The 12,604-nt window shown below is 52.3% G+C and overlaps 1 protein-coding gene across 3 annotated transcripts in view; it reads left to right on the top strand.

Moving 5' to 3' along the window:
- NTNG2 (netrin G2) overlaps positions 1-12,604 on the top strand; it is a 47,440-nt gene that overhangs the window by 31,215 nt on the left and 3,621 nt on the right. Inside the window, exons 4-11 of one of the 3 annotated variants that reach the window (XM_042052754.1) lie at positions 1,925-2,097; positions 3,685-3,711; positions 5,605-5,754; positions 7,873-7,941; positions 9,833-9,907; positions 10,894-10,944; positions 11,645-11,710; positions 12,188-12,262. In XM_042052754.1, the coding sequence (XP_041908688.1) occupies positions 1,925-2,097; positions 3,685-3,711; positions 5,605-5,754; positions 7,873-7,941; positions 9,833-9,907; positions 10,894-10,944; positions 11,645-11,710; positions 12,188-12,262 (686 nt within the window). The remainder of the gene's footprint in view (positions 1-1,924; positions 2,098-3,684; positions 3,712-5,604; positions 5,755-7,872; positions 7,942-9,832; positions 9,908-10,893; positions 10,945-11,644; positions 11,711-12,187; positions 12,263-12,604) is intronic. The other 2 variants (XM_042052755.1, XM_042052756.1) reach the window with 2 other exon arrangements.

The raw sequence follows: 12,604 nt of genomic DNA on the forward strand, positions 1-12,604 counted from the left end.
GGAGGAGGGAGGAGAGCTGCAGCTCCCGAAGCTGTTGCTCTGTTCAGGCAGGGCCCAGAGCAGCAGTGGTGAGGCTTTGACCTGCTTTAACCCACTATCTTGCCTGCTTTGCTCTCGTCTGCTCATTTTGAAGTGAGAGAAGGAGGCCACGCAGTGTGGAGGCTGAATAATTCAGAGCCAGGCTCCGCAGCACCCCGGGGCTGGGCAGCGCCTCTGCCAAAGGGCTGGGACAGCTCAGCTGAAATCCTTCCTCACCAGAGCCAAAGAGAACCCGCAGCATCTGAAATTCAGCATCCCTCCTGGCTGTAGGTACCAGCCAAAGCCACTTCCTTCTCCTGGATGCTGGGACTCGTGGCTTACTCCCAGAGCACCAGTGCTCGGAGGCTGTTAGTGCTTTCAGCCGTGACGCGGCATCTCCAGCCCTCACCAACACACAGTTCCAAGTGGAGCATGCTGAGTGTCTGTCTCTGCTCCCCAGGCCACATTTTCTTCTTTCCTCCCTTTCAGAGGCTGCAAAATTCCCTCTTCTGCTTGGTCAGAGACAGGGCAGGGTTGTAAGATGGGGAGAGATTGTTCATCCAGCTTATGTTTAGCCTCTGAGCGGGGTTTGCTAGAATTAAGGACAGGGAGGGGAGGGAGAGGAAAAAAAATCATACATGAGGTCAGCTTATCCAGCCATGCGTGAGGGGAGCACAGCAAAGGAGGCCTCAGCGGGTCAGGCAGGTGGCTGGGGAGCTTCTTTGGGGGCTCCAAGGGAGAGGGGGAGAGGCACCAAGAGCAGGAGGCATGCGCAGCACCAGCACCCAGACTCCCAGCTCCCAGCCTGATCCAGGCTGTTTATCCCAGAGCAGACAGAGCACGAGGAGCAGCAGGCCATGCTTCCTCTATCTTCTCTGCAGGCAGCTCATTCCCCCAGCTCCGCATCTCTTGAGCCCTGTAAAAGGAAGCACTGCCCCATCAGACTTCTCCACCCCTGCACAGAAGGCACAGCATTACTGTTTTCTAATGCTTCTGCTTCTGAGAGTGTAAATTATTGCCCAAAGCAGGGAAAACCGTCGGGCTGTGCTAGGGATCGGCTGTCTGGAATGAAATGAGATGTTTTGGTCCCCGAAGTCTCTGTCTGATGGCCTCAGCTCGGGCCCAGGAGTCACCAGAGCCACGTGTGAGTTATGGGCTCAGCCTCTGTGCTCTGCGCAAGTCACCTTCGGAGTCTGAGCAACAGGAATTATTGTGCATGGAGATAATTATTCCCTGCATACTGCACTACAGCTCATTAAAAGTTTCTTAATGTTTGCAAATTGCTGAATAGTGTTTTTAGTTGTTGCTTTCTCTGATGAGGCGGGGACTAACTGGTGGATTCTGGTGGTGGCTTGTTGTCTGTGTTATTTTGGTCACAGCAGGCTGAGGCTGTGCTGCATGTAGGGAAAAGGGTTTGTGCTGGGCAGCCTCACACCACGGGAGAAAATGCTATTGGCTTTGGCACAGTGCACAGGGGGCAAGGGCTGACAGCCATCAGGGTTAGCCCTGCTCCTCCATCCAAAAGCCCGAGGCTGCCTCCAATAAAAGTTTCCATCTGAGGTAGTCACCCAGATTCCTGTGACAGCCTGACATGTGAGTGACGCCTTCGTGGTATCTCAGCTGGAGATGCTGACTTGCCATTAAACAGTCTGTGCTCCTCAGTCGGATGGTGGGAGTGAAGTGTCTCATCTTGGACGAGAGACTGCAGATCTGCCCTGGGCGAGGAAGTGGACACTGAACCCCAGCACCAGATCCCTGGGGAAAACTGCTGAGTTCAGTGAGAAGAACCTGCAGGAAGAGCAGGAAGGGGTGACCAGCCCAGCTTCAGCACATTTTCAACGCTACGCTGGGGGCAAGGAGGAGCAGCAGTAACACTTGACAGCTCTCCCCTGTCTTCTTCCTCCAGGTGTAAATGCAACCTCCACGCCAACCTGTGCACCTTCAAAGAGGGCAGCCTCCAGTGCGAGTGTGAGCACAACACCACGGGGCAGGACTGCGGCAAGTGCAAGAAGAACTTTCGCTCCAGGTCGTGGCGAGCAGGGTCCTACCTGCCTCTCCCTAACGGGTCCCCCAATGCATGTAAGTAACCTGCAGGGAGCCAGCCCTGCCTTGGGCTGCTCAACACCCACAGATGGGAGCGGGTGCTCATCTTGTCCTTCTCCAGCTTGAATCCATGCAGGATGCTCAGCTTTCCAAAGGGAAACGGGTTCTTACCCCTGTCTTGGTACAGAGAGAAATGAAAGAGGATCTGGTTGGCTGCTGGTAGAGGAATGGTGAATCTAAATGATGGTCAAGAATGGGGAGGATGACCTTGGGCCAAGATATAACCACGGCTTCGGGGCAATGCCAGTTATTGCCCTTTGACAAAGGCGTTATTCAGCACAGCAGAGCTCTGGCTGTCGAGCAGCCCTGGGGCTCTGTGCTGGCTCTGCTCAGCTGCAGGAGTGCTGGCTGCGCTCTGGATCCCGTTCCGTGCGTGCCGGTGTTCCAGGGAAGCGCCGCGAGCTGCGGTCCCTGTGCGCAGCCCCAGCCTCCTCCAATTGCTGCTGGAACACGGCTCTGACAGCGGCGGCGGCGCGCAGGCGAGACGGAGGATGCATTCCCACCATCCTCCGAGCAGGGAATTGGGGCAGGACACATCACAGATGGGCCGGTTCCTCTTGGGTTCCTGTCCACTCCACATTAGCAAACTTGTTTAAATGTCATGAAGCCACAGTAGCCACTCCAGCCTTTCAAGCGCCAGCTTTGAGCATTACCAAAGAGAATCTTTGCTCTCCCTCCCCCCAAAGTTTTTGAAAGATTTATGTGCTTTAAGATGATCAAAGCTGAAATTCAGGCTCCGAAGGCCGTGACGGGAATGTTTTGTGTGTGCCAGGGCTGGTAGACGAGCAGGTTCTTTGAAAGGGAACGAGCTTGTCAGCTCCCACCAAGCGGCTGCATTGCTTCAAAGGAGCCTGGGAGAGTTTCTGGTGTTGACAGGCACAGACATGCTGTTCTCTCTTTTTCCCTCCCCTCCGTTCCTTGTGTCTCTTCCTATTTCTCTTTCTCCTCCGCTCTTCCTTTTCCTATTCATCTCTCTTCCCATCTGTCACTCAGTCTTCTTCCTCCTCCCCACCCCAACTCTCTCCTCTGCTTCCTTCTCCCCACATCAACATCCTCTTCCTCTGCCCCAGAGGCAGATCTCTGAAGCCCTCTCCTCTTGGTAGTCCTACCTCTTCCATCACTGCTCCTGCGCTTTATGTTCACGCAGAACTGAGACTTTCCATGATTCACCCACGTGCTACAGCAAGGAGGCCCATGGCCTTTAGTTCCCTGTTCAGACCCTACAACCTGTCCTCAGCCCAGTGCTCCTCCAAGGATGTGCTTGTCCTTTGCTGGGCTTTCACAGCAACCCAAGGAAATGGTTAACAGAAAAAAACCCATCAGCAAGGACCACGCTGGTTTTCCTTCCCCGGGTGAAAGGCTTGAGATGCCAGGAGCCCAGACAGCGTTGTCTGGCTGTTTCTGTGCTTTGACAAAAGCAGCTTTTAAGCTGTAGCAGCAAACTGATGTGCCTGTGAGCAAGCCCCCACTAATTAGCTGCTGTTGAGTCCCATGTTGTGTGTCTGTATGATCTTCTGATGGTGTCCTGCTTCCAGTGACTGGGCTTCCTCTTGTTTTTTCCAGGTGCAGCTGCAGGCTCAGCCTCTGGCAGTAAGTAAAACCCTGAGTGAAACGCTGGCATTTAACACCTCGGTGCATGATCCTTGTGGATGCCACTAGGAAAAAAAATATGGTTATTTTCTATCCATTATCATTTTCCAGGCGATAAGTCTTCCCTAATTGTGCCTCATTTTCTGTCCTGTCAAAGAGTCTTATATTTTCTTCCTCTGACTTCAGTAGCCTCATTTTGCCTCTCCCTCTGGCATGGTTTCCCCCCGTGAGGTTCGTTAGTATGGCAGCCAGAAAGGAAATAAAAAAAGACTCTTCAAAATCACCAGTGCTCCCTGTGAACTCCCCCCTGCCCCCCCCAGTATTGCAGAATTGCTCTGAGAAGGAGCTGGGTGTGAATTATTTGGCGTAGGACCCAGGCTGGGTCACCTTGGTCTATCAATAAAAAAGCATATAGAGTGTGTGTACATCTGTATGTACACGTGTATGTATATGAACATATGTCTGTGAGGTGTCAGCAGCAAAGGCAGCAGAGCTCAGCGGGGATTTCTGCTGCAAGATTGATGGCAGGAGAGGGCTCCTTATTTAACAAAGCTGGAGGTAGTTTGATATCAAAGAGCCTGGAGTTTTGGGTAAGCAGAAGCCTGGGTTTGAGTGTTGTTGTTTGGAGTGCCCCTCCAGAAGAGACAAATCAGGGAGCTGAATGAATAATGAATTCTTTGGTTTGCAGGCAAGTGGAAAGAATTGGAGGAGGAATCGTTTCCGGGAAATGCAAATGAAATTGCAATTAAGAAAAATGCACCTAATAGAAAAGTGGAGGACAGGTTTTCTGGGTAAATGAACCATATTTAGGTTTTTAGCAGTTAAGTGCTTGAAATTTTCAAATAAAAATTAAAAGTCTCCCTCAAGTAATTTAGGATTTAAAAAAATAAATGTTTCAACAGTCCAAAATATTCTTCACCTTTCTGTTCAAAATCATTCTGATAATTTTTTTTCTTCCCACTTACAAAGCTTGGCATCCTCAGCACTACTTTTGTTTCCCTGGAAAACGTTCCTCATCAAGATTTTCTGCGGGGCAGAAGCCAGGAGGGTGCTGGGAGTGATGTGCAGGAGGTGGACAGGAGGGATTTGTGTCCAAGGCCAGTTAAGGAGAGATTATTTAGCCCACATAGGAGACTAGAAGTGACCTAAATTAAGTATTTAAACTAGCTCAGGGCTATTATGAAATTAAGCACGATAATCTGCATGAAGCAGTGGGACAAACAAGGACAGGAGGGCAGCAGGTGTAAGTTAAGCAGGAATTTGTGTCCCAGTGTTATTTCAGTCAGGGATGTTGTGGGGAGCAGTGGGGTGGGAACCTCCCACCCGGCTCTGCGGGGGCTCTGCTGACCCCAAGCCATCCTAAATTTGAAGGGTGCCACGGGAAACAAACACGTGCCAATGGTCCTGGTTGGCTTTGATGGTGGCAGGCAGTCTGGTGAGGGGTGGCAGCAGGAAATGGCACTGTGCAAGGAGCACAGCTGGGCACGTAGGCACCGGGCACTGGAAGCACAGCTTGGCCTGGAGGCTCCTTGGCACCTCTCACCCGCTCCTCGCCCCATCCCTGCCCAGACATGCCTCCATTTCCCCTTTTCAGCTTAATTGGCAATTAGTTTATGATCGAGCTGTAAGTATTTAAGCCAATATCTGCACCAACAGAGTAAGCTGATACAGCCCCAGCCTGCAGCCCCTGCTCACACACACACATGCCCTCGCTGCGTGCAGTGTCACTGAGCCGCCGTCGCCTTAATCCTGCCAGTGCCCCAGTTGTGACTGTGCTGAGAAATCAGTCACCAGTTCAGCCCAGCAGCAGCAGCCTCACGGGTGTGCAGGCTGGCATGGAAACCCTCCATTCCCCCCAGTAAGTGCCTCCCAACTCTTCTCTTTGCTTGTCAGCGTACGAGCGACCGCAGCGAGCAAACACGGCAAAAACCACCACTGCAAAAACCACCACCGCAAAAACCACCACCACCACCACCTCAACCACCACCACAACCACCACCACTACCAGCAGCACCCCCCTACCAGCCACCACCAGCCAGCCAGGTGGGTGCCATGCTCCCTGCCCCGCTCTGAAGCCAGGACTCTGTTCCCAGGCTCCTCTTTCAGCTGCTTCCCACGGGGCTGCTGTGTTGGCAGCTGTGGGTCTCTGCTCTGTAGGATGATAAAGGGACATGGATAAAAATCACCCTGACTTGGTTCGCTTCCCCCAGCCTCCAGGAAGCCCTGGTTTGCTGTTGTCTCTGGCACAGCTGCCAGAGATGCTCTCACAGCTCCATGACAAGGCAGAGCAGGAAAGCAATGAAGACTTTACTGATCCGTAATAAATTTAAACCACATCTTTCTCTGGAAGGAGGGGGGAATTGAACCCCATCCTGCTCTATCCCTGACCTCCTGCCACTTGCCACCAGACTCAGAGCAGCCCACAGGCTTTGCTCTGTCCTTGCTGGTTGTCCCAATCCTGCACCAAGTCCCTGTGGCCAAACTCATGGATGTAATGCAGGTGCAGTTTTCCTAGGGCAGAATTCCAACATTCCCCAGGTGGCCGCTGTCCAAGCAGCCCGGGAGCGTGCAGGGCTGGAGCTCACACACGCGCCAGAAACATCCTTTCCTAATTTCTGAAATCACCCTGTGGAGGAAAACTTTTGTCCTTCTTCTGGGGGTTCCTCCTTCCCTCCCCCTGTGAACAAGGAGACAGTGTTTTTCCTTGTCTTTTGGAAATGAGCAGATAAAACTTAACAGCAGGACATTTTTTTAAGCTGCTCATGGGGGAATTAGACACGCATTCCTCCCTTTGCCATGCTTTCAGGGCCTGATATTTCCCAGGAGGACGTTTTACACCCACAGCATGTTAGTAACAGTCTGTCTGGGGGAGCTGCCAGAAGCCAGTCAAAGGGATGAGGAAACTTGATTGCATGTTTATGCAAATATAGATATATTCATGGAAGTACCCTGCTTGAGGAGTTAATCAGGGAGCCGAGGGTTTAGGTGCAACTTCCACAGAGTTGGAGTGACCCTGGAAAAAGAGCGCAAGGCTCAGCTCTGTTAGGAAGAGCTCCTCACCCAGACCTAAGCTGTACCTGTGCAGGAGGAGGTTCATCCACCCCCCAGCCTGGAGCTCACACCATCCCCACAGCCCCAGCAGGGCCAGGTGATCACAGCTGCATCCACACCATGCGCTTGGGGCCATCTGATTTTTATCCATGCTCACCTGTAGTGACATTTTAGGGCTATTTTTTTTGCTGTGTTCATGTGGGTAGCTGCTTGGTGTGTCTCTTGTACGATTTGCAGTGTTCTGTGGCACCTCTGGCACAGGCAGGACAGTGTCTCTATGGGGTTGGGGTGCTGGGGGTAACCTCTCCTGCCAGGCTGCTCTGAGGGACCTGAGAGACATCATGCACCTCAGGGTTTATTCCTCCTCCAAAACCTGCTTCCTGGGCAGAGAAAATGTTTTCCTAACGCTTTCATTAACTGATGGCAAGGGACAAAATTAATAAATTGCAGCCCAGCTGCCAGATCCTTGGCTTGATACAGCCAGGCCTGAGCTCCGAGCTCCTCACCCCCATCCAGATCCCCATCTGTGCTTCTCCAGAGCCAGGTCCCACCCCAGGATGGTGTGCCTGGGAGTGGTGACAGTCCCTGGAGGGGCTGCTCCACAGAAGAGGGTAGCCAGGACCACCCAGCAGCTCAAGGACCTGCTCTTACCTGGGCAGCATGAGGGGTTTGATGCCAAAGGTCCACTGTGTGCCCTTGACCAGCAAGAGAGAATCAAGGCACAGCTTAATTCTGATCTGCTGTTGGCCTGAGATGTTCCTCCTTCTCTGTGGAAAACATAAAGTGTTTCTTTAAATCCATGACATCCCCAAGAAGCTGCAGATCTAATTCACCTGGGCCTCAAGGGAGACACCTTGTGAAAGGGGTGACCCCCTGAGCTCCTGGTAGGACATATTTGCAGGAGGTGACCCCCAAGCAGGCTCAGAATCCCAAAGTGAGATACTCTGTTGTAACCCCCTTCTGAATTTTAGAAGCATTAAAAATCCCTCCTTGCTTTAAAGCCTGACATTTAAACCAGTGCTGCCAGAGCCCTGTCCCATCCCCACGCTGTTTCACCCTCTAATTGACACACTGTCTTCTGCCCTCTGAATTTCTGCTTCCCACCATAAGCAAGCATCATCAGACCAGCCTCTGAGTTTGCCTCCTCTGTGCCCGTGACAGAAACACAGAAAAAATCAGGTATTTAAAGCCAGCCCGACGTGTTTTTCCCTTCTCCCCGGTGCCTCCGCACACCAGTGGGTAGCAGCACGGCAGAAGCAGCGTGGCACGTAGGCTAGAGGAGTAGATTAGATTTGGGTTGTCTCTGGGTTGCATGGAGCTGCTAGACATCTGCTTCCTTTGGCTGCTCGTGGTGTTCTCCGTGGTCAAGGTGGAGCTGTGGTCGTGCTCGTAGGATGCTTTTTGTGCCCAGTCGTGCGGCGAGAGGGGAGAGAGGGATGAGTTCATGGGCAAGGGCTGTGGTCTGAAGGCAGTGGAAGCTGCCAAAACGGGTGGAAGGAAAAGAAATCGCAGAGTTACCCTTAGGAGGATGAATTAAGTGCTACTCTCCTTTGCCTTCTGCAGTTCTGTTATTTCAAAACCTTCCTTGAAGCCTGTCAGCTTCTTCCTTGCCATTTGTTATATTTTTTCCCATGTTCAAAATAAGCAAAAAAGCCCCAACTTTTCTTTCTTTTTTTTTCTTTTTTTTTTTTTTCCCTGCTGCAATTTTTCTCCCTTTAGTTCATGGCAGTCTCAGCAGTGCCAGTTCACCTCTGGGAAAAACAGGACCAGCCTCAGCCCTGCTGGGTGGTCACGAACTCCAGCAGAAAGTGAACACTGACAGCCTGGCTTTGGGGAGGTCCTGCAGGAAGGGATCCCATGTTTATGTTTTGAGAAGGACTTTTCCAGGCTTCTCCAGTGCTGTTTTCCCCAATGGTTTTTGCTATGAAATGTGACTTCTTGGTTCCATTTATTCCACTTCCTCAGAAGCCCACCAGAACAGCAATTCCATCAGAGCCGCCCATCGTTTCCCATTTTTATGAAGTGGGTCTGGGGCAAAACGTGTTTCTCTCCCCCTCCCAAAATGTAAAACTGTCCATTATGGCCCAGAGCTACAAAGGGAAAGGTTCTCAGGATAATGAGCATTAATAATTTTCTTGGCTCTGTAAATGCGATTGAGTGGAGGTGTATGTGAATGACTAAAAAGCAAAATGCCTCCAGGGCTGTTTTTTATTGTGACTCTAATTAAACCCTTGCCAATTTGCACAGGGATTTTTTCATATTCTCTTTAACACTGTATTAATATCAATTGGTTTCCATTTTCCAGCTGAAAAGGACAATGTCTATCACCTTCTCTTAGAGCTTGTCATTAAAAAAATAATCTTTTTTTTTTTCTTTTTTATTCTGTATTGTTTATCATCCCCTTGACGAGGCTGGGAAATCACATTTCTCTCCTACTCGGGTTTGTCCTTTGAAACTTGGCAAGGATCAAGAGATTTTTTTTTTTTCCTCCTCCTCCTTATGTTACCCAACTGGAGCTTGAAATTAATAATATGGCTTTTAAAATTCTTAGTCCCTGGTTTGTTTTCTAGCAAACCTGAAGATTGTTACCAATACTGAGGAGCCGGGGAGGGGGATGGAGCCAGTGGGGGTGAGGGTTTGCAGGGAAACCAAACAAGTGAGCTATAGAATTTCTTGCTGGTTCAACTTCTCTGCGGTGGTTGGAAATTCTTTAATTTGTATTTCTGAGGGAAAAGAGCAGAGCCTGAAGGAGGGCCTGGAAGCTGGGATTGGAAACCAGGGCTTGGTGCCTCCATCCCAGGATACCTGGGCTGTTTTTCAGCTGTTCCTTCAAAGCAGAGGGGTGCAGGGTGGTGGCTCAGATCCTGCTGCAAACACAGGAGCAAACCCCTGTGTGCTGAGCTGCCCCTCACAATCCAAGGGCTCCCCAGCCCTTCTAGTGCCTAAGGACCCCCGTGGCACAGGGCTGGGTGTTGGATTTGGGGCTCTGACTCCCTGTGGGAATGCTGCAGGGCTCCTCATGGGATACCAGCTCCCCCAGTAACACAATTTTCCCTTTGATCACTGCAAGACTACCCCAGCTTGTCGGCAGCTGCCCCACTGCAGGTGGGCTCTCCCCTGGCCAAGACTGGCCCAGGAGCACAAGGTAGGTGCCACGTGGCTGAGCTGGGTCCTGCCAGTGAGAACCAGCTCAGAGAATGCTTTAGTTTCTAGCTCTGGATCTGTGTTTTCCATGCCTTTCTCCTCCTCTGCCTGGGAAAAAGCTCGGGGCCTGTCTGTGCCCTGCACACAGCTGGGAATCCGGTGAGGCTGGATTGAGCCTCGGGGTTTAGATGAGGGTGGTGAGTGGTAGAAGGGACTGTTCACAGCTTGCTCCTGGGGTGAACGGAGAGGATCATGGAAATGCTGTCACCTCCCGAGGCTGGAGCCTGTTTGTAGAGCAGAATTACCCTGTGAGTGGATAGGCCTCTGTCCTTTAGAGCACAGATCTTTCTAATGCATCTCCTTGTTCAGGTCTCCTGTGTGACTGCCTGAGGTGCTCCAGGTGGGAGCCTTGGGAGGTTTCTCTCTGGCTGTTGAAGCTGAAGCTTCTCCTCCTCAGGGTTCCCACCACACACACGCTTTGGTGGCTGCCTCTGGTGCTCAGCTCCTGTTTCCCACCCAAGATTCCTGTAGCTCGCTCCAGCCATAGACTTTAGCATCCCTCCCGTGCAGATCACCACATCCTGGGGCTGTCTGGCCTCACAGAGAGGCAAAGCTGCCTTTGATGCAGCTACACCAAGGGGCCAGGTGTGCTGACATCCTGACAGTGCTTTGCAGATTTGGCTTCTCCATGCCTGGGCAATGTCAGGACCATGTGCCAACACTCAGCCACCCGGCAGCTCCCACACCTTCCCCTTAGGAATATTTTTCCTGCCTCTCTTCACACTTCTAGATGCTAATTTTCAGGAGACTTTGTTTCTCCTTCCTGCTTCAGCATATCCTCAACCAGATACAGCTCTGCTGACCCAGCCTAGACACCTGCCTAGAGCTTCCAGTGTCCCTTTGCCACCTTTTTAAGCAGCCCGGGGGGGGTCTGTTTTAAATCTGATGTTCTCTCTGATGCCACCTGTGATGACCCACCAAACACAGCAGCCCTTGGACAGAAGCCAAAGCCACCAGACCCTCCTGAGAACATGCGAGGTAAGGCCAGGCCTGTCCCCAAGGCTGGGACAGGGCAGGTTTCTGCCTTGGTGCCACAGGCCAGGACAACCCACCTGCCCTCAGCACAACCCACCATCGCACAATCTCCTACTCAGAGGGTCCAGCTCAGCTCAGCTCGCTCATCCAGCCCCAGGGAGGTCTTTTTGGAGATGTTTGGGGTCAAGGAAAGCCATGGAGACCAGCAGGGCCCTGGTACCACTGCAGCCTCAGGGGTGGTGTTGGAAGCAGGAGTGGGTGCACTCTGACCATGGCTGAGCCCATGGGGAGCATGGCCACCTCCTGCCATCACTGTCACTATGAGGCTGTGACCAACACAGGAGGCTGGAGCTGGCAATGCCCACCCAGGGTCTCCCTGAGCACCACAGCACTTGCAAGGGCTTGAGCTTCACAAAAAAAACAACAGAACCAGAATCCATTTCCAAACACCCTGTGGGACCTCAGTGCTGCTCAACCTTGCCCCTCACTGGGCTCACCAAAGCCCAAAACCTCCCAAGGCTCAATGGCCTTCACCCTCAGTGCTGGGTCATTCTGTGTGAGACAGAGACAGCACAACCCCCAGGGAGCCCCGTTCCAGCCGGGACAGCCCTTTACCCTGAGGACACATAGGAAACATGGCCCTGGGCTGGCCTGGGAGGCCCCTCCCCAGCACATCTCTAAGACCTGTTTTATCCTGGTGTAGCGGCTCCGAAGAGCAAAGCAGGGCGCACAGCACACTCTGCAGGCAAGAAGCACGGCAAAAAGACAGGTACGTGCTGCTGGGGACGGGCCAGGCTGGAGCAGCACCTGCTCTGCACGACCCTGTAGCAACTCCTGCCAGGTGCCACCTCCGTAGCGCTTGTCCTCCTCGCAGATTTTTGGCTGCCAGCTGGCGTGACCTCCATCAGCCCGAGCCCATGGCCTGTAGATGTGGTTTGTAAGTTGTAGATCCTTATCCCAAACAACCCAAACCACGCCACCAAACCCTAATCAAGGGGGCACGTGGGTGAGTTGCTCCTCCCAGCTCTGCAGTAGTGTTGTGCATTGAGTTTTTCGTGCATTGAGTTTTTCATGCATCAGACTTTGAGGAGGGGAGGGGAAGAGGAGAAATGTAGCAGCTCCCAGCTGTCTGGTGCAGAAATAGATGCCAGCACAGTGCTCTTGGCTCGGCATTGTTCTCGTGGCAGGGGAGGACACGGGGTGGTGCTGAGCAGTGAGAAAAAGCCTGTCTCTGATTTTTCTCAAGCATCCTCAAAGAGCTCAAAACTCATCCGGCTCAAACCAAACTCTGGCCCAGTGGCTCCCATTGAAACGTACAAAGGTAAGTGGAGGGAGGGCGGCACTCCAGGGCTCCCTGACCTCGCTCAGGTGAGGTGGTCCTGCAGACTCAGACACGGAGAAGGTGGGGAGGGTCTGTCCGAGTCGTGGTTAGCTGTTAGCTGTGTGTAGCAGTGCTTCCCGAGTCTGAAACACTGCTTGGGAATTGCAGCAGGCAGTATTTGAGCTGAAATTCTTTGGATGTCAAGTTGATGAGGCTGAAGTTCTTTCACAGGGGGTCAGGATTACCAGACACTCTCAGCTCCTCCTCAGGCAGCTGTGAACCGTGGGGAAACCTCTGCCCTGCTCCATCTTCCCTGGTCATCATGTCATTGATCACATCTCC

Source organism: Corvus kubaryi, unplaced genomic scaffold, assembly GCF_017639235.1.
Source record: "Corvus kubaryi isolate FWS band 111438036 unplaced genomic scaffold, C.kubaryi_AGA036_p1.0 78, whole genome shotgun sequence".
NCBI lineage: Eukaryota > Metazoa > Chordata > Aves > Passeriformes > Corvidae > Corvus > Corvus kubaryi.